The 22880-nt window shown below is 41.0% G+C and overlaps 1 protein-coding gene across 1 annotated transcript in view; it reads left to right on the top strand.

Moving 5' to 3' along the window:
* The window catches only part of LOC124615518 (probable RNA-binding protein CG14230), an 80641-nt gene that overhangs the window by 37638 nt on the left and 20123 nt on the right, over positions 1-22880 (top strand). Inside the window, 4 exon segments of the mRNA XM_047143479.1 lie at positions 4958-5655; positions 11530-11718; positions 22539-22595; positions 22597-22742. Of these exon segments, the coding sequence (XP_046999435.1) occupies positions 4958-5655; positions 11530-11718; positions 22539-22595; positions 22597-22742 (1090 nt within the window).

Here is a 22880-nt window from a genome sequence, read left to right as displayed (position 1 = left end):
ACTAGTAGTATCCGTTATTCAGTTAATTACAAAGATCTTAAAGTAAGATTTTGGACACAATGATTTTCCTGTTATTGTATTGATAAAAGAGCTTTTAATTTTAAGAACCATTCTCAAACATTATTTTTCTCAGGCCATTTACACTGATCAGTCAAAACATGACCACTGCCCAACAACGTTGGATGCCACCTGGTGGCATTGTGGGCCTTTGATGCAGTAACGGAAGTATGTAAATGGAGCAGATATGGATTGGGGATCCCACTAACAAAGATACAGGCAGCAAAAATGGAGAAATCAATTCAGATAAGCAACTTTGACAAAGGGCAGATTATTATTATGCAGAGCCTGTGAACTAGAATCTTGAAAATGGCAAAGCTGTTGAATGTTCACATGCTACTGTCATGACCATCTATGGAAAGAGGTATAGGGACAGTGAAACTATTACTAGACACTAAATGGTTGGACACCCATGCCTCTTCACAGAATGTGGGGTTCAGAGACTTGTCTACTGTGTAAAATAGGATAGCTGGTGCTCTGTGGCATCTCTGCTGGAAGATCACAGTGTTGGTGTACGCACAAGTGCTTCGGAGCACACCTTTCTTGTACACTATTGAACATGCATCTTCACAGCAGACCACCTCTATGTATTCACATGTTGATGCAATGACATCATCAGTTATGATTGTATTGAGCACAGGACCATCGGGATTCAACTGTTGATCAATGGAAATGCGTCAGCTCTTTGGATGAATCACATTTTCGATGCTAGGTTGATGGTCGTTCCCACAAACACCGTCGTCAAGGTGAGTGGCAGCTCGTAACTTGCAGCAACCCAGGGACACAGGCTGGTGCTGCTAGTGGACAGATGATGGTGGAAGTTGAAGAGAATCCACAAGCTTGTACAGGCTTGCATGTGAGCCTTTACAGACTTCAAGCTACTATCTGCTATCATGATGAAATTTTCGGCAGAGGGTTTTATCAAAAGATAATCATTGGCTGCTTCAATTTGTTTTATTTAAATTATTTAATCGATATCCTTTATTCCATTTCCCTAGATATCACAGATATTAAGAAACATATTTTTGTCCCAAACAGTGGAAAATCCAAGGTGGAATAATGACAGTATTATGAATTGCTACTCTCCATATAGGAGAGATGCTGAGTCGCAGATAGGCACAACAAAATGATTGTCAAACAAGTAAGCTTTTTGCCAAAAAGGCCTTCATCAGCATTAGACAACATACACTACACACATTCATGAAAACACAACTCACAAACACATGGCCACAGTCTCTGGATGTGTATGCCTGGCCTTTATGTGTATGCGTGTCTTGTCTATGTCTCATGAAGGCCTCTTTGGCCAAAAGCTTACGTGTTCAACAGTATTTTTATCGTTCCTATCTGCAGCTCAGCATCTCTGGTATATGGCGAGTGATAGCTATACTTTTCTTAATATTTTTGACTCATATTGGTAGGTTGTAGAGGGAGACCAAGAGATGAATACACTAAGCGGATTCAGAAGGATGTAGGTTGCAGTAAGTACTGGGAGATGAAGAAGCTTGCACAGGATAGAGTAGCATGGAGAGCTGCATCAAACCAGTCTCAGGACTGAAGACAACAACAACATTGGTAGGTTTCTTTAATAGTGCACAGTTGAATCACAAATTTAGATTTATACTTATGTTTGATATCATAAAGATCTATTAGTCTGTAATTTTCAAATTTTGTTGGGTCCTTTAACAAAGATACTGACACAAAAAAAAAAAAAAAATGAAAAAATCTGTTTTTTAAAAATAGTGTAGTTTTTGTTAGTGAAGGCTTCTCACCATTGACACTCTATTATACATAGTGTAAAAGCACAAAAAATATTAAGACTGAGAAATTGCTCCCATGGAAAAATGCTGTTCAGGAATTGAGCTTCTTTAATTTGCGACCATTATGTTTGAGCTGTCACAAATATATTAAGGAATGCAGTCAGCTAGGTGGCAGTGATTTTAATTTGTGTGCCAATGTGTGCTGAACTAAATGCTTTTTATTTGAAAGGCCTAAGACAGCCCATTACTGAATAATTAAAAAACATAGATGCTTGCAAATGCCAAATAAATAAGTAAATAAATAAAACCCTCACACCCTAAAGCAAAAATGATAAACAATAAAAAAAATTTCAAAATATATTTGAGTCCCCTAAATGTTAGGAAATTCACCCAGCAAATATCACATTTTTCTAGTATGGTCAAGAAACCAATTATTTTTCTCCTAGACCACTTGGGTCACTGGTATGACCCAGGGATAATGTGGTGGTGGTGGACAGGAAGGAGGGAATGATGGGGGGCTGGCAACAGAGGGCATTCCCAATCATCATATCTGGTGTATAGAGTTTTTATTGATTAACTATAATTGTGTCCCATTAATTCTGTAGCCAAATGGTACCAGCTTTTTACGCTTCGTAAAGTGCAGGGCTTTGCATTTATCTACATTAAGAGCTGGTTACCAATCTTTTCCTGAGGCTAATATTAAATGAAGATCTAAATTGACATTACTTCATTTTTTATCATCTATAATTTCTTAATAAAGTGCATCACGTGTAAAAATCCTCAGATTGAAGTCAATTTTCTAAGTCATTAAAGTGTAATAACTTGAACATCAACAATCTTTTTACACTTCTCTGGGGCTCTATAGATTAGGCTGTTCAACACCCAGGTGGACACAGGCACCGTTGAAAAGGGGTGGTCAAATGGCTGACATAGACAGTGTTACAGCAGGCCGCAGTACACGTGATCATACTCTACTTGCTAAGTGCCCATGGGCAGTGTTGGCCAATAAGCTCCTGAATGTGGAGAGTGCACGCAATATGGCTGTCTGGCAAGTAGCTTACACTACCTGTGCCTGCCCGCAGATGCAGTGAATGGTGGGCACGGATGCCCTTATTCCATGGTGCAGCGTTGGGAAAGCCTATTCTGCATATTACTTCAGTATCAGTAGATGACTCATCATCTAGGACAATGTGTTGCATCAGGAAATTTTTGAGTCAGTCTCATACCTGTTTATATATTGCATAGAAGTATTCTTTCTTTAGAAAGAATCAAAATCTTTTCAGAGCAGCTGAACATTGTTTCCTATACATATAGCACTGAGGATATTATGTGTGAAGAGCACTAGTTTAGCTTCAAATGATCGGTTGTTTTGGAACCCATGCTCAGTTCAATGGATAAAGTTATTTTGTTTGAGATACATCATAAAGTTAGAACTCATGTATGTATGTATGTATGTATGTATGTAATGCATTAGTATTCTGCGACATACAGGTATGAGTGGTATAGGATGATAGCTCTGTGTATCGGTTCTACTTTCTTTTTGTAGGTGAGTGTGACCTGTGTTCTTTTCCACTCACAGGGAACATATCTCTGCTCAAAAAATCTGTGGGAAATTATGGTAAAGAGTGGAGCTAATTCCCTCACAGATTCTGTATAGAGCTGAGAAGGGACTTTATCTGGCCGTCCTGAGGCCTAATTAGGTTTTAGCGATTTGGGCTGCTTCATTTCCCTTTTTGAAGAAAGATTTGAAAGCAGAATTCACCATTTTTGCTCATGTTTCACTACTTTCTGCTTTAGTTCTTTTCTCGTTCACAAGTTCCTGGATTCCTTTTGCGTCATTGACAGTCTTTATATACAGCCAGAATTTCTTGTGTTATTTTGCTGTGGTGATTATTGAAGACTTCTTGCATTGCCCTTTCAATTAACATGTGCCTGTCTGGATTTCTGATTTCTTTTATCTGTATTTTGCAGTAGGCACCGCTTCTGAAGAAGCTTGCTGATATTGTCTGTATAGGAAGGGGGAATCTATGCCATCTTTAATTATCTTGCTAGGTGCATATTTTTGTACAGCTTGGTTGATCATGTGTTTGAACTTGAGTTATAGTTCCTCAAATATTCACTGCCTCAATCCAGTGCTTCTAACTCCTGTCTGAAAAATGGGACAACATCATGTTTAAGATTTTATTGATCAGTGTGCCATTATGTATCAAAATGTTTGCCCTTTAAGTGCCATCATTTTTTTAAATGTTTGTTTTGATATTGATTATGAAACACTTGCAGTTTATGACTTTGCCAGCTCACATTGTAGATAAAAATGTCACTGGGTATTTGATGTCTGTCTCTAATTGACTCCTAAACAAAATGAAAACAACTGCTAATGCATTGTAAAACTTGACAGTGGTGTGACTGATTTGATAAAGTTGATATGGAAGAGAAATAATAATTACAGCATAGTGCATGTAGACAGCTTTGAGCCTAAAACTAATGTACTTCATATTGGAGTGAAAAATGCCTCACTTTCCAGATTTTAAAAGGAAACAATATTGATGTGTTAGCTTCAATTCGTATAAAGTAACATGTGACCTAATATGCACTGAACATAAATTACCCTATGACCACATTCTTCACGCAAACTCGCTGAATTAACTGCAGTAGGTTAAGTAATTTAGAAGTATTGTAATAATTGTAATCAACAATTGAAAGAGAGAATTCATTATCTGGCTGTACTGTGGGACAATAACATGAAAAAGAATACATTTTTGACCATGTAGTATACTTAAAATCACTTGATAAAGACTGAATTGCAAATAAAACAGCTGGATGATTTTCAGTATTTTTATTGTAAGTAACATTTTTACCAAAAAATTGTTTCAGTAACTCATGTAGCTTTGCTTTATTTATATAAAAATATTTTTTAGAGACACATGAGAGATGTTACAAAATCCCCCAGTACTTGGCTCTCACCTGCCCTGTGCAGCCTGCCATATTGACAATGGTCTGCATGTACCTGCAAAACAGTGTACACCCCAATAACATGGCATTCAAGCAAGAACTGTGTTTTGACATTTTTAACAGTGAATTTTGATGTTCTGTATTTAACCATTTGCATTATTATTTGTACTTTAAAATCTTGTACTTTATAGGTCTTGAATACATGTCAAAAAGAAAATGGCATGGTCAGCACGTGAAAGTGGAACTTGCAAAAGAAAGCTTTTTGGATCGATTGGCGAGGGAAAGACAACAGCAACAGTCTGTCGTAAAACAAATTCGGATATCTGCAGGGATAAATCCTACAGGAAACTTTATACATAATGGAAGTCAAGATGATGAGTTTGTGCAGACGTGTAATTTCAAAAAGGAAAGTCAGGGAAATGCCAAACAATCAAATGTTGCAAAATTTGAAACTGAAGACTCAGGTATGGGCACTTGTGAAGTGAGCTACAATAAAAAATTACCAATGTTTAAGGGTATACTAAGTTCTTATGCAGAATTCAAACCCAAATTAGAAGAAACACAAGTACAACCATCTTCACCACTAAAGAATGTATCAGAAAGTATGAGGAAAGGAAGCAAAAAGAAGGGTAATCTGGAAAATGATTTATTTCCTGCCAGTGAAAACATTCGTGGGTATCAAGAATCAAAATTTAATATCTTTAATTATGAACATAAGAAGCAGAAAGTCCAGGATGACCAGATACAATTAAAAGTTATAAAAAATAGGAGAAGTGTTCCAGAAATAAAAAGTTTGAAATCTGAGGAAAAGAGATTAAAATCTATTGAAGAAAAAAGAGTGTCATTCAAAAATCAAGTACAAACTGTGAAACGAGCTTTAGCTGCTGTGGTAAGTACTGCAACTTCTTATCTTCAATTTCTATAATTATTTCTGTTATTATTGTGTTTTTTAGCCAGTTCAGTAATAAAATATTTTTTTAAGATTATAATGTTCTTAGAGCACAGTTTCAGCAGTTCATTGCCATATAATTGTCGAATCTTCCTGTAACTTGTCTTGTTCTTGTACTCATCTGGTGTGCAATGTGTTCACATATTTCGGTTCTGATAACAAAAAGAATGCCATGTAATGACAATGGCTATGAAATGCAGAACCAAATCTATAAGAAAAACTTTTTATGTTTGCAAGGGCAAATAAGCAGTTACTAAATGTTATCAAAAGTGGAAATGAGGGTATTGTCTAAAATTTGACACAATTTGAGGGAGTTGTGATCAGAGTTTAATATAATAATCTGCTACTCTCAGGGTAAAAATCTCATACGGCGTGATGAAGGATGGAAAAAACTAATTCTGCCTTATGGTTTACATATGGAACACAGTGTAATAATGGAGATTGTTACCCTCTTGTTACAGAAATGAATTTCAAGCGATAAACAAGGAAAAGTTAACAGCAACTCGTGAATCTTTAAGGAGAGATGTGTGTGTTGCCTCTTCAGTCTTCTACTGACAGACAGTAGTAAATACTGTCTTACAAGAAGAGGTCCCCAATGGTGGGAAAGACTTACTGAAACCATCTGTATGGTTATGTAGGTTAAGATCCCAGGTATCACACCCTACAGCCATTTGTTGTGGTGGGTCTTCATTTGCAACTAATTGATGGAAAAAAAAAATCCAGAATTTCTCATGACACTCAATAATGTTAAATAAGTCATACACCTTGACTGGTTGTGTGGTGTAATGGATACGATAATAGCTTCACATCCAGGAAGTTGTGGGTTTGAATCTTGTCAGGTGCAGTAGTTTTTATTATTTTTAAATCGTTATTGGAATGACTGTGATCATCATTTTTGTTCAATTAACTGATTTAAATGTAATTTTTTATTTCCATTTATTTGTCACATAACTGTAATCATAATATCAGCGTCTTCATTTACTCTAATTTTTCCTCCTATCATTCTTTTTCTGCTTTAAATCTTTGTCCATGAGTTTTTAATTAATTTTATGTATCCATTTCAGTTTAAATTATTTTGTTTTATCACCATGTTTTTTCATCCACATTATTGTGTTTATTATCTCTCTTTCTCATTTTGCTTGAATTTTGTTTTACTTATGAACCCTTCTTTCATTTAAATCTTCAGCTACCATATTTTGTCCATAGTGCAATAGATGTTTAGGTTGTGTTTCATTTGTTTATATGAGGATTATCATACAAAAGGAAATTGCACCTCTGATTAAATTGTTCACTCCATTGCACAGACGGGATTAACAGATTATTTTGTCCTTTATTTTTTAACCGACAGATAAGAATTTTCAAATAATTGAATATTTAAATAATTAAATTCATATTCACAAAAATCCGACTGGAGAAAGAATGATACAAAGAAAAAATAGAACAAATGAAAAAGTTCATATGGTGATTAAAATGATATGACAAAAGAATAGAAATAAAAAATTACATTTAAACCAATTAATTGAATAAAATAATGATCAAAGTCACTTTGATAAAGATTTAAAAATAATAAAAACTACTGTACCTGAAGAGTTTCAAACCCATAACTTCCTGCAAGTGAAGTTATTATTCTATCCACCACACCACACAACCAGTCAAGTTGTTTGGACTTCTTTCATGTTATCGAGTATCATGAAAATCAGAATCTCTTTTTGTTCCATCAGTTACTAGCAAACGAGGGCTCTCCAGGGCAAATGACTGCTGGGTGTGGTATCTGGGAGCTCACCGTATATTTGGTTTCAAAATGTTGATCCCTCTGCTTAGGACCTCTCCTTGTTAGAAAAACTTGGACAGTAGGTTACATTTCTTGCAAAGCATTTCCATGGTGAATACTCCAAACAATCTGGAAAACAATGCATATTCTCCTGTTCATAACAAGGGCAGAACAGGTGCTTTAAATTATAGATTAGCATTAATAACTTTTGTCATTTGTAGGTTTCTAGGACACATTCAAGTTCCCAGAGAGTGAAAAGCTTAAAATGTACAAGCATACATTGTATATCTGCAAATACTGAGTCAATTGAATTCACACTGGTAGAGCCTAGTAGTTTCTAGATTACTGAGTGTTCATTAGAAACAAAGTCAGTGCCCCAAAGAAGTGTGCGAAGACTGTATTTTTTTTCTCAGTGGGAGTAAAAAACTATAAAATTATGATACAGATTTGCTGGTCAATACTTAACTTCAGGAGGTGAAATTTTTATTTCTGCATGACCACATATAAATGAACTATCTGGTATCATGAGCTGTACATTTAGGTTGTTTGTTGATAATCTACTTGCCTACTGGAAATTATTATTGTTTAGTACAGCACCTATAAGGAAGTTCAGAATGATATAAACAAAATATCCACGTAGTATGGATGACAGCTTGCCTTAAATAGCTTAGTGCCCATTAGTTGTGAGTATTATTTTTTGCAATTTAATTCATTACATAATTACATATGCAAGCATAATTTTACAAAATTATATGGATGTGTAGTACATCAGCAAAGTATGCAAGCAAAAGCCTAGTGTGATATATTTATTACTGTGTGCTCAAATGTAATTTAAAATTTTCACCCATTCAGATTAAAGGCAGAGACAGAAGATATTCGGAAGCGAGTTGCTAATTTTGTTGCACCACAACGTTCAATCAGTATGAAAATGTTTGTTTTCGGAGGCTTTACATTGAGAATATTTAGATGAAAGATGATGATTCATAAAGTGCTTTGGTCAATTTTAGATCACCAATATTTAGAATAGAATGAAGATGACTACTGTCCCCGGTGTATAGAGGGTGAGTTGGGAGGAAAGATACATGCTTTGTGGGGCGATAGTGTAGGTGATTCAGAACAACAAACTTCAAATGAACATATTCTCTTTTCTCAACCATATATGACATACACCTGTTTGAAAATCATGGGTATCAGTTATGCTGAAAGTACATATGATGATGGGTTACCAAAGGAATATCCTCCAAGTATTCTGGTAACACATTTTGAAGGAAATCAAGATACTGTACTCCATTAAGATGATTATCTAAAACATTTGGACTGATGAGTTGGTCAGCAACAGTACCACACCACATGTTGACTGAGAAATATCATTGAAAATTTATTTCCACAGTAGCATGTAGATTTTGACCTGCCCACTCATGAGAGTTGAGCATGTTGTTGATGTCATTGCAGATAAATGTTGACTCATCAGTGAACAGAATCTGTGGAATCACAGCATTCCATATGAATGAGCTGACATCAGCAACGCAACAGCTGTGTACAAGAGCTGCAAAATGCATTGCAGTTGCCATTGAACTTTTTTAACATCTTTTGTGAGAAAATGTACACAATGAAACAAAACATAAGATCACACTGTTTCATTACTATCCTCTTCATTTGTGCTGTTCTCCGTTGTTTTCATTAGTTTTCACATAAACTATTGAGAGCAGGACATATGTTCACAAGATGTTTTTTGCTCAGAACCACAAAACCTATCAGCCTTCAGATCTTGTACCTTTTTTCCGGACTCATCTTGTATAATGCATGATGTCTATAAGAACATGATAACAGAGGTTAGTGCACATATAGCGACATACAGGCAGTTCTACTGTGTTAAACTTGTTATTGTAAGAGAGAAGGTAATGAAATATTGAAAGAGGGAAGGGAATGAAAAATAATGGTACCAAAACCATCCACCATGCACAGTACAGAGGCTAGTAGTGTGTGAATCTAAATATAAAAAAAAATCAATGGAAAATCCAGGATGGAACAGCGACAGTATTATGGAAAGGATAGATTGCTACTCAGCATATAGAAGACGTGCTGAATTGCAGACAGATACAACAGAAATATTGATACACATTTGAGCTTTCTTCTAAAGTAGAAAACACACACACACACACACACACACACACACACACACACACACACACACACACACACACACACACATTCACACAAGCAGAACTCAGATGACCATTGTATCTGGCTGCTGAGGCCCAACTGCTTATACGACTGTGCCTGATGGGAAAGCAGACTGTGGGTGTTTGGGGTAAGAAGTAGGCTGGGGTGGAAAGGGGAGGGATAGCAGGTAGAGGTGGGCAAAATGTATTGCTGCTTGGAGTCAGCATGCAAGGATGTAGTGGGGTAGAGTAGAACTGCTGGGTGCAGTTGGAAGGTTTCTTTTTTTTTTTTGGGGGGGGGGGGGGGGGAGGAGGGCAGGCGAGCGAGGGAGGGGAGCAGAAGAGGAGAGAGGTAGAGGAGGGGAATAAAGACTAGTGGGTGCATTGGTGGAATAGAAGATTGTGAAATGCTGGAATGGGACCAGGGAAGGGGATAGATGAGTGGAGGACAGGGACTAGTAAAGTTTGAGGTCAGGGTGTTACAGGAATGTAAGATATATGACAAAAAGAGTTCCTACCTATGCAGTTCAGAAAAGGTGGTGTTAGTAGGAAGGAACTAGATGGTGTTCGCTGTGACGCAGTCATTGAAGTGAAGCACATTGTCTATGAAGCATGTTCAGCAACTGGGTGGTTTAGCTGCATCTTGGCTACAGTTTGTCAGTGGTCATTCATATGGGCGGAGAGCTTGATCAATGTCATGCTCTTGTAGAAGGCAGCACAGTGGTACCAGCTTCCCTTGTAGATCACCTGACTGCTTTTACAGATGGCGCTGTCTTTGGTGGGGTAGAAGATGCTTGTGACTAGACTGGAGTAGGTGGTGGTGGTGGTGGTGGTGGTGGTGGTGGTGGCATCAAGGTCCATTGTAGGGATATGGGCCATGAGGCAAGAGGTTGGGAGCATGGGTGGAGTCGATATGGTCAAGGATATTGCGTATGTTATGGCAGGTGGTGGAATACCTCTGTGGGAGGGGTGGGAAACGTCCAAAGTGCACCCAGCAGCCCTACATTGTCCCCACCATGCCCCTGCATGCTTTCACAAGCAGCACTACACCTTCCCACCCCTACCCTGCTATCCATCCCCCCTCCCGATCCTAGTCTACTCCTTACCCGTACCACCAACAGATTGCCTTCCCATCAGGCACAGTTTATTGTATGCAGTCTGGCCTCAGCAGCCAGAGACAGTGGTCATGTGTGTGTGAGTTGTGCTTTTGTGTGTGTGTGTGTGTGTGTGTGTGTGTGTGTGTGTGTGTGTGTGTGTGTGTGTGTGTGTGTTTTTCTACTTTAGAAGGAGGCCTTGTGGCTGAAAGCTGAAATGTATGGCAGTCTTTTTTCCTGCCTGTCTGCAACTCGACATCTCATCAATATGATGAGCAGCATAATATTGTCGTTAAATGTAAAAAAAATATTATAAAGAAATAAATACCACTCTTAAATCCATTACTTCTGAAAAAAAGAATTGTTTGTGATTATACATGGATATCTTTTCCTCTACAGCAGTACTGAAGAATTCATTAATAGCAAAATTTGTTTGGTGAAGGTGCTGGTGGAATTGTAAAATGTTAAGACAAATAACAATAATTAGTATCTTGGTTTGTAAGAAGCAGAATGGAGATGGAATAGGCATGATTTTTAAATCTGCCTGTGGATTTCCGGAAACAATGTCTACTATTTTGCAGAAATAGCTATAAAATTTAAAAGTGTTCAAGCCAACAACTTTGGTCTACTTATTTTATGTATTTGATTCTGTTACAAACTGTCAACTGTTCTGTTAACAATTATAATCTTAATGGTTAATAAATGACAGTTAATTGCAGCAAAATTATATACACTCACTTGCTCCTCATTTCATTTTTATTTCACAAAAAATCCTTATATTTTTCAGGATGCTCCACCAAATAAAAAAATTATTTTCAGTGATAATGAAATGTCTACTGTACATACAGATGATGAAAATGATGATGGTGAAAAGCCAGTTGACAAGCCATCTACACTCTTTGATGATGAATCATCAGATGATGAAATAAATGACTTCAAAATAAAAGCACAGTTTGAAGGAAGAAAAGGTCAGAAGGTAATTTTTTAGTTTGGTTTTCTGCAGTGTAGTTCTTCATTTTTCCTGCATTATTTTAGGTGAAATTTTTATAGTTGATGGCTACACTTGAACTAGAAAACATACAGGAGTAATTAAATTCGAGTTATGAACAGTCATCTCTCACAAGCAAACAACTGCTTTGAACCCAGTGACTAGTGTCTTTGTACAATGAATTTCCTAAAGGTTCTTGGAATAATAGTAATGAACAGATATTATCTACACTTTCAGTTGCAACCTACTACTGTGGTTTTTTGTAATAGGAACAGAGATGGGATACACTGGCACGTTGTAGAATTGACGTGTAGATGAACAACGGTGGTGACATAGATGTAAGTGATTAGGACTTGAGTCTCATAGCATGTCAGGTTATTATGTAGCTTGTATGTAAAGGACTGGAACAGTATATTGGCTCAGTGTTTGAGACCCCACTCTAGCTTGAGCTAGACATTCCTCCTGTTTGACTAATATGTGGATGCCAAAAACTGTTCCATGATTTGAGAAATTTAGGAGTATCACTAACTTAAGGCCCAACATAGAGAAGGGAGTGATTCTCAGATCAGTTTTATTCTTTCAAAGCTACTCTGAAAGAGGTGGCCTGTGATTAATATAATACACTTAGATGTGGGAGAAACAGATACCTATTTCCTGTGATCTTCCTTATTAACATCAGGCAATTAACAGGTTGGTTAGGTCATCAAGGTCATGGCCCATTTCCTATCCCATCTTCCTCCACATGAACTAGCACCCCATTCCTAATGACCTTACTATCAATGAGATATGAGCTGTGGTATTGTAACACTCCTTACTTCATTTTTGTGGTGATGTTATGCTGCAACTGTATAATGTTTATAAGGGACAGTCAAATAAAAATGAGACAGATGGAAAAAAGTAAATAAACAGTTTATTACTTCAAAAGTAATAACCATAACTGACAGTACATTTACTCCACTGTAAGACAAGACAATCAGTCGATACCTTCATGGAAAGATGTTTGCGGTTGCCTATGAACCATGATTACCCCAGAAGTGCATCTTTTTGTCTGAAGCAAATCCCTGGCCACAAATGTCTTTCATGAGGGCTCCGAAACTAAGGACATTGTGTGGAGGGAGATCAGGAGGATGTTTAATGGATTCACAGCCAAACTTTCACAGTGTAGTCGAAACAGCCTTGGCAACATGTGGGGCAGGCATTATCCTGCAACAGCATGACACTGTCAATCAATGTTCCTGGGATTTTGGACTTGATGGTGCACTTCAGTTTTTGCAGTGTACTGCTGTGCATTAGTTGTGGTGCAGAAAGTCTTGGAGCAATGGCCCCTCACAGTGAAAGAAAATAATAAACAGTTTAAGTAATTAATTTTACATCTGTATCGTTTTCATTTGACTTCCCCTTATGTGTGACTGACGCCCAAACCTCCAGAGGTCAGACACAGAAATGTGCTTGTGGCAGTCTGCTTTCGCTTCATTAGTTGAAAGTAGCAAACATATAGAGTACATTGATATAGATTGGTGTGGTGTTCTGTCGGGCATGTGCGACAGAACTGACACCACTCGTGATGTTGCATAACAACTGTTGTATCTGTACAACATTGGAAATAACTGAAGATGGAAGAAAGTGTACAGCATTCCTACTGGACATAATTGATCAACAGAATGTTTCAAATGTCACAAAAGAGGAAACATAAGATATCGACAAGCGCACACCAGGTAGAGCGGAGTCTTTTGTTAGTGGGTAAGTGAGTGAACTAGAATTGACATCTCCTGTTTTGTTGCCAGAAGGATCCTCGAGTGATGTAAATGATAAAATACCACAGAAGGAGAAGACGGTAGTGCTTTACTCAAGAAACAAGAAAATCGAAATGCTCAAATATCAGCTTAACATCAAAAAGCAGTGAAAGCCAATGGAAACATTTGCATATCGTACAATATCTGCAAGGAAAAACTAGATTTTGCACTTGATGTCCTGCATGGTGTATGTTGTATGAATGGAAATGGCAGTGGGAAAGTGGAGAGTTAATACCTGTGAAAGACAAGTACAAGCATATTACAACCGTAATGAGTGCATGTGTCGTGTAGCATTATGCTTGTGTCATTAAAGGTGATGAAAGAAAAGGGAGAGGGTGAAATCTGCTGCTAGTACATAGAATTCTTCTTTTGAATACCATGAAAGGGCACCGAGTGCTGTAACCTGCAGTAATAAGTAAACACTAATCAAATATTACTGCAACTTAACTCCCTGGATTCTTGCACCTACGAAAAATTAGTCAGCAAGAGAATAAACGAAGGAGAAGGAATTAAGACTTGGAAGTTCCAGAAGTTCAGCATCCATCTCAGGATGTAGTCAGTGATTTTTCCACAATAATGTGAACAAGTTCAGAGTGTTCAACATGACATAGGCCACAGTAGCACAGACGTCCAGAGGAAATGTTTCCAAGTCTTAACACCTGCAGACGAGCACTGGTAACGGAGTCCAACTGCTGTGGTAGTACAGTAGAGCAAGATGATGAACTCAGCAGAGTACAATGATGCCATATTCTTGAATACAGTGGCAGTTGTAGTGAGAAAATTGTCTGCTCTGCACCCAATTGTACTGACTTCTTCATAGTGCTCAAGGCAGCCAACTTACGTGGCACATAATCTCTTCTCATGAGCTACTTTGGAATGTATCAGCACAAATGTTGATGAATAGACTAGACTTCCATCTCTCCTCTCCTTGCTAACCACGTACTGGCAACGAAAATTTGTACCATTTCCAGGATTGTAACCAGTTATCTCTAAGTAATTTGAAAGTACACAAGCATAAATTTTTCACCTTGACTATGAGGATGAATGGTAAGTTGTTACCACCTGGCACTAGTCTGCTGCCAGTTCATTGTACTCTATTCATTGTACTCTATTCATTGTAAGAATGATCCTGATGTAACCAAACACTTTCACAGTGATTGGTCACTGGCAGTAGTACACAATCATGGGTGGTGTTACGCCAGTGGAATCTAATTATGTGTTACATATTTTGTGTTATACTACCACTAATTCCCACCTGTTGGTCCGGGGTTTAGAATAGGCCTGAGGTATTCCTTCCTGTCGTAAGAGGCGACTAAAAGGAGTCTTACATGTTTCGGCCTCTATAAGATGGTCCCTTGTAGGGTTTGACCTCCATTTTTCAAAATTTTCCTGAAGAGCGAGCCAATTGGGGAAGGACGCCTTACATGGTGCATAGTGTCTATCATGCGCGGAGACCTCTCGCATCCTTCGTCGATGTGGATCTGCACTTCCGCTCATTTTTCAGCTGTTGGACGAGGTCACCCTCCTGGCTGTGTTTTCCTCCATCCTCTGTGCAGTATCGCTTTTTGCGCTGTCAACGATAATGGACTTCTTAGCTCGTTTGCGCCTGACATCCAGCACGGTAGCCAGTCCGTTATGGTGGGGCCTCCATGTACCCTGTCGGTTGTAGCCCCCTGACCACACAGGGATCGCTCTGCTGATGCCTAGATCATTAACTCCCCACTTATGCCAAGGAGTAGATGCCAGTAACTGTGGGGCATCAGGACTCCCCGCAATGGCCTTCCTGCCAGGTGGCCTTTGCTGTGGCTGGGTGGCACCCATGGAGAGGGCACCTGGTCAGAGTGGGTGACATCAGGGCAGATGACACGCCATGAAGTGTAGTATGCCATCTCATGCTGGTGGTCAAACACCAGCTGTCTCTAAGTGCTCAAGGTCTAGCTTCAATGTAAGAAATACGACCCCAAATTGTTTCCCCCCTTGGCCACAGTATGGGAGGAATGCCAGGCTAAGGATGGCAGTGAAGCCTATTCACACCCATACCTCGTATGTACAAAAGTTGGTGGGGAATCTTTCTTGTCAGTGAAACCTCAGTTTCTTGTGGATCATTTAGAGGACAAGTTGGGGAGGTGGAAGGCTTGTCCAAAAAGCGGTTGGGGTTGGCCTTGATCAAACCAGCACCCTCTGCCCAGTCAAGGGCACTACTCACCTGTGACAATCTGGGGGATGTTTCTGTTTCCATCACGCCCCATAAGAGCTAAAATACGGTCCAGGGTATCATATTTCTCAGGGACCTTCTTTTGCAGTCTGACGATGAGCTGCGTGCCAATTTAGAGCAGCGAGGTGTCCATTTCATCCGGCGTGTCCACCGGGCTCCAAAGGATAATCAGGTTTCCACCGGTGCCTTAATCTTGGCCTTTTAGGGTGACACATTACCCGAGAAGGTCAAGGTGATGGTATACCGCTGTGACGTAAAGCCCTATATCCCTCCTCTGATGCAGTGTTTTAAGTGCTGGAAATATGGCTGTATGTCTTCCCGCTGTACTTCCAGCATTAACAGTCAGGATTGTGGATGTACTTCACACCCAAATACTCCCTGTGCCCTGCCTCCCATCTGTGTCAACTGCGGAGAGCACCATTCGCCTTGCTCGCCAGACTGCAGAACAATAATGGAATAAAAGACCTGGACCGACTGACATACACTGAGGCTAAGAGAAAATATGAGAGGCTACATCCTGTGCATATGATGTCAACCTATCAACCTATGCCACCGCTACAACAATGGTTCTATTATCTTCCATTCCACTGCGTACAGTTGGCTCTCTGAGTCGTCAGATTCCACCTGCCCCCTTGATGGTCGAGGGCACTTCCTTTGCTGTTGCTCCTGCACAACCTACTTCATGAGCAACCCCCCCAGGATCCTACAAGTGGCAAAGCTGCTGCCCGCCAGTGGCTGAAGCAACCAGAGGTAGCTGGTCGGAGGGCTTCACGGTCCTCCTCAGTCCCAGAGACTGAATCGGTGAATCCCTTCCAGCTGGACAAACCTAAGGAGCAGTGAGAGAAACCTAAAAAGAAAAAGACCCCCAAGAACCAAGGCACTGTGGTGGCATCCACACCACCACTGCCTACAAACTCTGGATCTGAGAATGAGGTGGAGGTTCTGGCATCTGCTGAGGACCTAGATCTCGCTGGGCCCTCATACGCAATGGATGTTGATCGCACAGGTACTCATCTGGTGGCAGCAGGTGAGCCTGACGCTTAGACTGCCTCATTGAGTGTTTCATGCCTTCCCAGTCTCACAATCATGTAATCTTACAGTGGAATTGCGGCAGTTTTTTCCGCCACCTGGCTGAGCTACGGCAACTGTTAAGTTTTACACCTGCTTTCTGCATTGCCCTCCAGGAAACCTGGTTCCTGGCAATGTGGACTCCTGCCCTCTGTGGCTATAAGGGACATTAGAGGAACTGTAGCAACTATAGTAGAGTGTCGGGTGGAGTTTGCGTCTATGTCCTGAGCTCGGTATGCAGTGAACATGTGCCCCTACAAACCCCTCTTGAAGCTGTGGCTGTCAGGATAGGGACGACACAGGAAATAACTGTCTGCAATACCCCTGAATGTATTAGCTACACTGATTGATCAATGACATAAACGTTTCCTACTTTTGGGAGATTTTAATGCTCATAACCCCTTGTGGGGTGGCACCAACTTACTGGCTGAGTTAGGGAGGTCGAAAATTTACTGTCACAACTCGACCTATACCTCTTAAATACAGGTGCCGCCACACATTTCAGTGTAGCACAGGGCACATATTTGGCCATTGATCTCTCGGTTTGCAGTCCTGGCCTTCTCCCATCAATCCACTGGGAGCACATGATGACCTGTGTGGTAGTGACCACTTCCCCATCTTCTTGTCACTTCCCTGACGTCATGCCCACGGACACCTTCCCAGATGGGCTTTAAACAAGGTAGACTTGGAAGCCTTCACCTTTGCTGTCACTGCTGAATCTCCCCCACATGGTGCCATCGATGTTGTCGTCGAGCAGGTCAGTACAACGATGGTTTCTGCAGCGGAAACGCGATCCCTCATTTTTTTAGGGTGCCCCCAGAGAAAGACAGTCCCTTGGTGGTCGCCGGAAGTCACTGAGGCAACTAAAGAGTGTTAGGGAGCTATACAGTGACATAAGTGGCTGCCTTCCCTAGAGCACCTAATAGCCTTTAAGTGGCTCTGTGCACGCATTCGTCAGCTTATAAAACGACAGAAATAGGAGTGTTGGGAGAGGTATGTGTCGACCATTGGTTGCCATTCGTCACATTCCCAAGTCTGGACGAAGATCAAATGTCTTTTTGGGTACCAGACTCCAACAGGTGTCCTTGGCATTAACATCAATGGTGTGTTATCTACTGATGCAAACATGATTGCTGAGCACTTTGCTGAGCAGTATGCTAGAACCTCTGCATCGGAGAACTACCCCCAAGCCTTTCGCACCCTCAAACTGCGGATAGAAAGGAAAGTCCTCTTGTTCACTACATGCCACAGTGAGCCCTATAATGACCCATTTATAGAGTGGGAGCTCCTCAGTGCCCTTGCACATTGCCTGGACACAGCTCTTGGGCTGGATCGGATCCACAGTCAGATGATTAAACATCTCTCGTCTGGCTACAAGCGACATCTCCTGGTCATCTTCAACCAGTGTCTTTCTATCACAGTGGCGGGAGGGCACCATCATTTTGGTGCTCAAACCTGGTCAAAACCAGCTTGATGTGGATCGTTACCAGCTCATCAGCCTCACCAACTTTCTTAGTAAACTGCTGGAATGTATGGTGTGTCGGCGGTTGGGTGGGGTTCTGGAGTCACATGGCCTTCTGGCTCCATGTCAGGGCTGCTTCCGCTGTGTTTGCTCTACCACTGATAATCTTGTGTCCCTCGAGTCTGCCATCTGAACAGCCTTTTCCAGATGCCAACGTCTGGTTACTGTCTTTTTTAACTTACGTAAAGCATACAACACAACTTGAGGACATCAAATCTTTACCACATTGTATGAGTGGGGTCTCCGGGGCCCACTCCCGATTTTTATCCAAAACTTCCTGTCGCTTCGTACTTTCCTTGTCCAAGTTGGTACCTCCCATAGTCCCTCCCCCCCCCCCCCCCCTCACTTCCCCCATTCAGGAGAATAGTGTTCTGCAGGGCTCCATATTGAGGGTCTCTCTAGTTTTAGTGGCTTAGTGGCTATTAACAGTCTAGCAGCAGCTGGTAGGGCTGTCGGCCTCACCTTTCTCTGTATGCGGATGACTTTGGCATTTCGTACTGCTCCTCCAGTACTGGTGTTGGTGAGCGGCGCCTACAGGGGGCCATTCACAAGACGCAGTCATAGGATCTAGCCCACAGCTTCCAGTTTTCAGCCGCAAAGTCGTGCGTCATCCATTTCTGTTGGCGTTGCACTGTTCATCGAGAACCAGAACTTTACGTTAATGATGATCCACTCACTGTAATGGAGACATATCGATTCTTAGGAGTGGTTTTCGATGCCCAGTTGACTTGGCTACCTCACCTTCGTCAGCTTAAGTGGAAGTGCTGACACCACCTCAATGCCCTCTGCCAGGAGACCAGAGTCCCCTGCGCTACAGCCTGGAACCGCGTGACCGGTACAGTCGCAGGTTTGAATCCTGCCTCGGGCATGGCTGTGTGTGATGTCCTTAGGTTAGTTAGGTTTAAGTAGTTCTAAGTTCTAGGGGACTGATGACCTTAGAAGTTAAGTCCCATAGTGCTCAGAGCCATTTGAACCAGAGTCGCCCCATTGAAGGTTAGGCGTGCACAACTGCTCGCCAGTTACGTTGCACATGTAAGTTGTTCTCTGCTTGAGCAACGTCAACTGGGGTGCAGATCGCTCCATGCTGCTGCTGCTCTACAGAGCCCTTATTCAATCTCACCTTGAGTATGGGAGTCTGGTTTACGGTTCACTCACCCTAGTGCACCACTTTGGCGTTCGACTGGCGATCTGAGCTTTTAGGAAGGGTCCGGTGGCCAGTGTCCTGGTGGAGGCCAGAGTCCCCCCCCCCCCCCCCCCCCCCACCCACCCACCCACCCACCCACCCACCCATCTATTGAAGGTTAGGCATGCACAACTGCTCGCCAGTTACATTGCCCCAAGTTGTTCTCTTGCACATCTGAATTACCATCTCCTTTTCCCAACCTCGGCAATTTATCACCCGCATTGGCGGCCCAGATCAGGACTTATGATTGCAGTTCACGTCTCGTCCCTTCTGTCGGAATTGGAGTCCTTCCCATTACACCTCTTCTCAATGTCCATTCATATACGCCCCCATGGTGTACACCTAGATCGCAGATTCTTAAGGACCTATCGCATGGCCCTAAGGACTCCGTTCATACTGTGGCTCTTTGCTATCATTTCCTCTCGATTATTGACGTGTACCGGGGCCATGAAGTGGTCTACATTGACGGCTCGCTCTCTAATGGTCACTTAGGCTTTGCATATGTTCATAGAGGTCAGATTGAACAGCACTCCTTGCCAGATGGCTGCAGTGTTTTCACTGCAGAGCTGGCGGTCAAATCGTGTGCTCTGCTCTGGCGAGTCATTTCTCGTGTGTACTGACTCCTTGAGCAGCCTACAAGCTATTGACCAGTGCTACCCTTACCATCCTTTGGTAGTGTCCATTCAGGGGTCCATCTATGCCCTGGAATGGTCCCGTTGCTTGGTGGTGTTTGTGTGGACCCTAGGACACATTGGAATCCCAGGCAACGAATTTGCCGACAGGCTGGCCAAACAGGGTACGCGGAAACTGCTTCTGGGGATGGGCATCTCCGAAAATGACTTGCATTCTGCCTTACACCACAGGGTTTTTTGGCTTTGGGAAAAGGAATGGCATAACAGCATGCATAGCAAACTGTGTGTCATTAAAGAGACTATGAATGTGTGGAAGTCTTCCATGCTGTCCTCCTGCAGGGAATCAGTTGTCCTCTGCTGGCTCTGCATTGGCCAAATGTTGTGAGAACCCACCTCTGTGTCGCTGTGGCTCACAATTGATGGTCATCCATCTCTTGCTGGACTGCCCACTTTTAGCCGCTCTGCAGTGGGCTTTTAACTTTCAGAGCACCCTACCTTCAGTGTTGGGTGACAATGCCTCAGCAGCATCTTTAGTTTTACGTTTTATTTGTGAGGGTGGGTTTTATAATTTGATCTAAGTTTTTGCACGTGTCCTTTGTCCCTCTGTGTCCTCCACCCTGGTGCTTTTAGGGGAGAGGTTTTAATGTGTTGCAGAGTGCTGGATTCTCCATTTTATTATCATGGTCAGCCAGCCATGGTAATCTGCTCTCTTGATTTGACTTCTTCTACATGTTTCTTGCATCTCTCTGTGGTTTTCTTGCCCAATTTTTGTCCATTTTAGTGTTTGTTGCCCTCCTGTCATTCTTGTGGTTCTCTCCTTTCTTCAAGCTGTGGTTTGTGTGTCTTGATTATTTTACTCCCACCCTTGTGGAATTATTTTAATCGGAACGAGGGACCGATGACCTAGCAGTTTGGTTTCCCCCCTCCCCCCCTTTTAAACCAACCAACCAACTACCACTAATTGCACTATAAGACATTCCAAAGCATTAACAAAGAGCAATGGCTTTGCTGATCAGAATGCTAAATGCTTGTGCCATGTATTTCTGAACAATTCTGTGCATGATGTTACGGCTAGTTCTGATCAGTACATAGCAGTTTACTTTGGTTTCACAGTTTCTCCTTTGAACATGATTTGCCAAACTACTTCAGTTTTCACTTTCTTTTTAATAAATTTGAGGAACTTGATATAGTGTCATTGTAAAAGTATTGCCAAATCTACACAGTTGTATAGTGGATATAGTAACTGGCTTGTATACGCAAGGTTGTGAGTTCGATTCCACTCTAAGTTAATTTTTTTAATGTTTATGGAAATGACATTCTGTGTTGTACACTTGAGAGTAAATGGAGTGTGCAGAGGCAAATCAACTATCATGTGACTATGCACTGCTAACCATTCCTCGGATTGTAAGTGATTATCTTTGTGTACAGGAGCGTTCATTTATAAACATCGATCTGAAGAAACATCAAATTGGTAGGAGAGTGCGAAGAACCTCTCTCTTCTGAGTACTGATGAAAATAGCAGGAAGTTGTAACCCCCCTGCCCCAACTGCTTCATGACAGTAATATGGGCAGTCATTGTGGTATTTCTTCTGACAGGTTTGTGTTTCACCTGTGTATGGTGAAAATGGCAGAAACTGCATTGTGTCCTTTTGTGAAACATAGAAGAGGAACACCTTTAAAAAGCTGTGAAAAACTGATAATTCTCAATGTTTTTGAGAAGTTGTCGAAACAACATCCTTCGCTACCAGTAAATATATTTGCAGCAATGACATCTGAGTTTACTGAGGTTTCTGTGACAGGTGTAATACATGTGCATAAAGAAAGACACTATACATAACTATTTATTTAAATCATCTTTTCAAAATGGTGACTTGTGTGCAAGCTACAAATTATATATCAACACACTGTGAGCTATTTTCCCTTGTTCTAAAATTCCAGGAGAGTGGAGCGGAACTTCAAGTAGCCATTGTAACAGCTATGTCCAGCTAGGTGCTTACTGCTGTCTCAGGAACTAGAGGCAATGTTCATCTTTGCCATATGTCCCTGAGCTGAGACATGGCCACTACAACAATCTGTTCTTGCCTAAATAGGAGAGAGGAGAGGGCATATTGAATGTTTTTGTCCAAAACAAGTAGCATAAACCAACAGTTGTAATTTATTTGCTAATATAGTCCTTGTAAATAAATACACACACAATTGTGATAACAGTACAGATGAAAAGTGTCAATTTTTCTGTACGTTAAGTTATTCTTAGTTTCCCATACTCATCACATGAGCTGTCATCAGTGAGTGAGCTTTCTTCCCCACAGTATCACTTGGGTGATGATTCATTGTATTGATGGATTTATGGAAAGGCTGTTATGTTAGATATAATAATGGGTTTTATGTTTTCTAGCTGTTGGAGCTGCAGTCTAAGTATGCAAATGACAAGAGATTTACCTTGGATGAAAGGTTTTTATGAAAGTGATGATGATGAAGTGTCAGTGGAGCCTGATAAGGTTGTTGAATTTCAAGATGAAAAGAAACGACAGTTGAACATTCTGCAGGATGTCCTGGGTGAAACAGCCCACGTGTTACCAGAGAAGAGAGAAAAACCTAGGTAAGGTTACTCTGTAACTCTTCTAGCTGAATGTCACTAAATGACTGAGAGAGGAAGAGCAGATCAGATCAAGGAGGGGGGGGGGGGGGGGGGAGGAGAGAATACACCTTATAGAATCCTGTTATTGATGTTAGATTG

This window comes from Schistocerca americana, chromosome 5 (genome assembly GCF_021461395.2).
Source record: "Schistocerca americana isolate TAMUIC-IGC-003095 chromosome 5, iqSchAmer2.1, whole genome shotgun sequence".
Classification (NCBI taxonomy): domain Eukaryota; kingdom Metazoa; phylum Arthropoda; class Insecta; order Orthoptera; family Acrididae; genus Schistocerca; species Schistocerca americana.
Note: the sequence above shows the minus strand (reverse complement) of the source record. Positions and strands in the feature narration are given on the sequence as shown.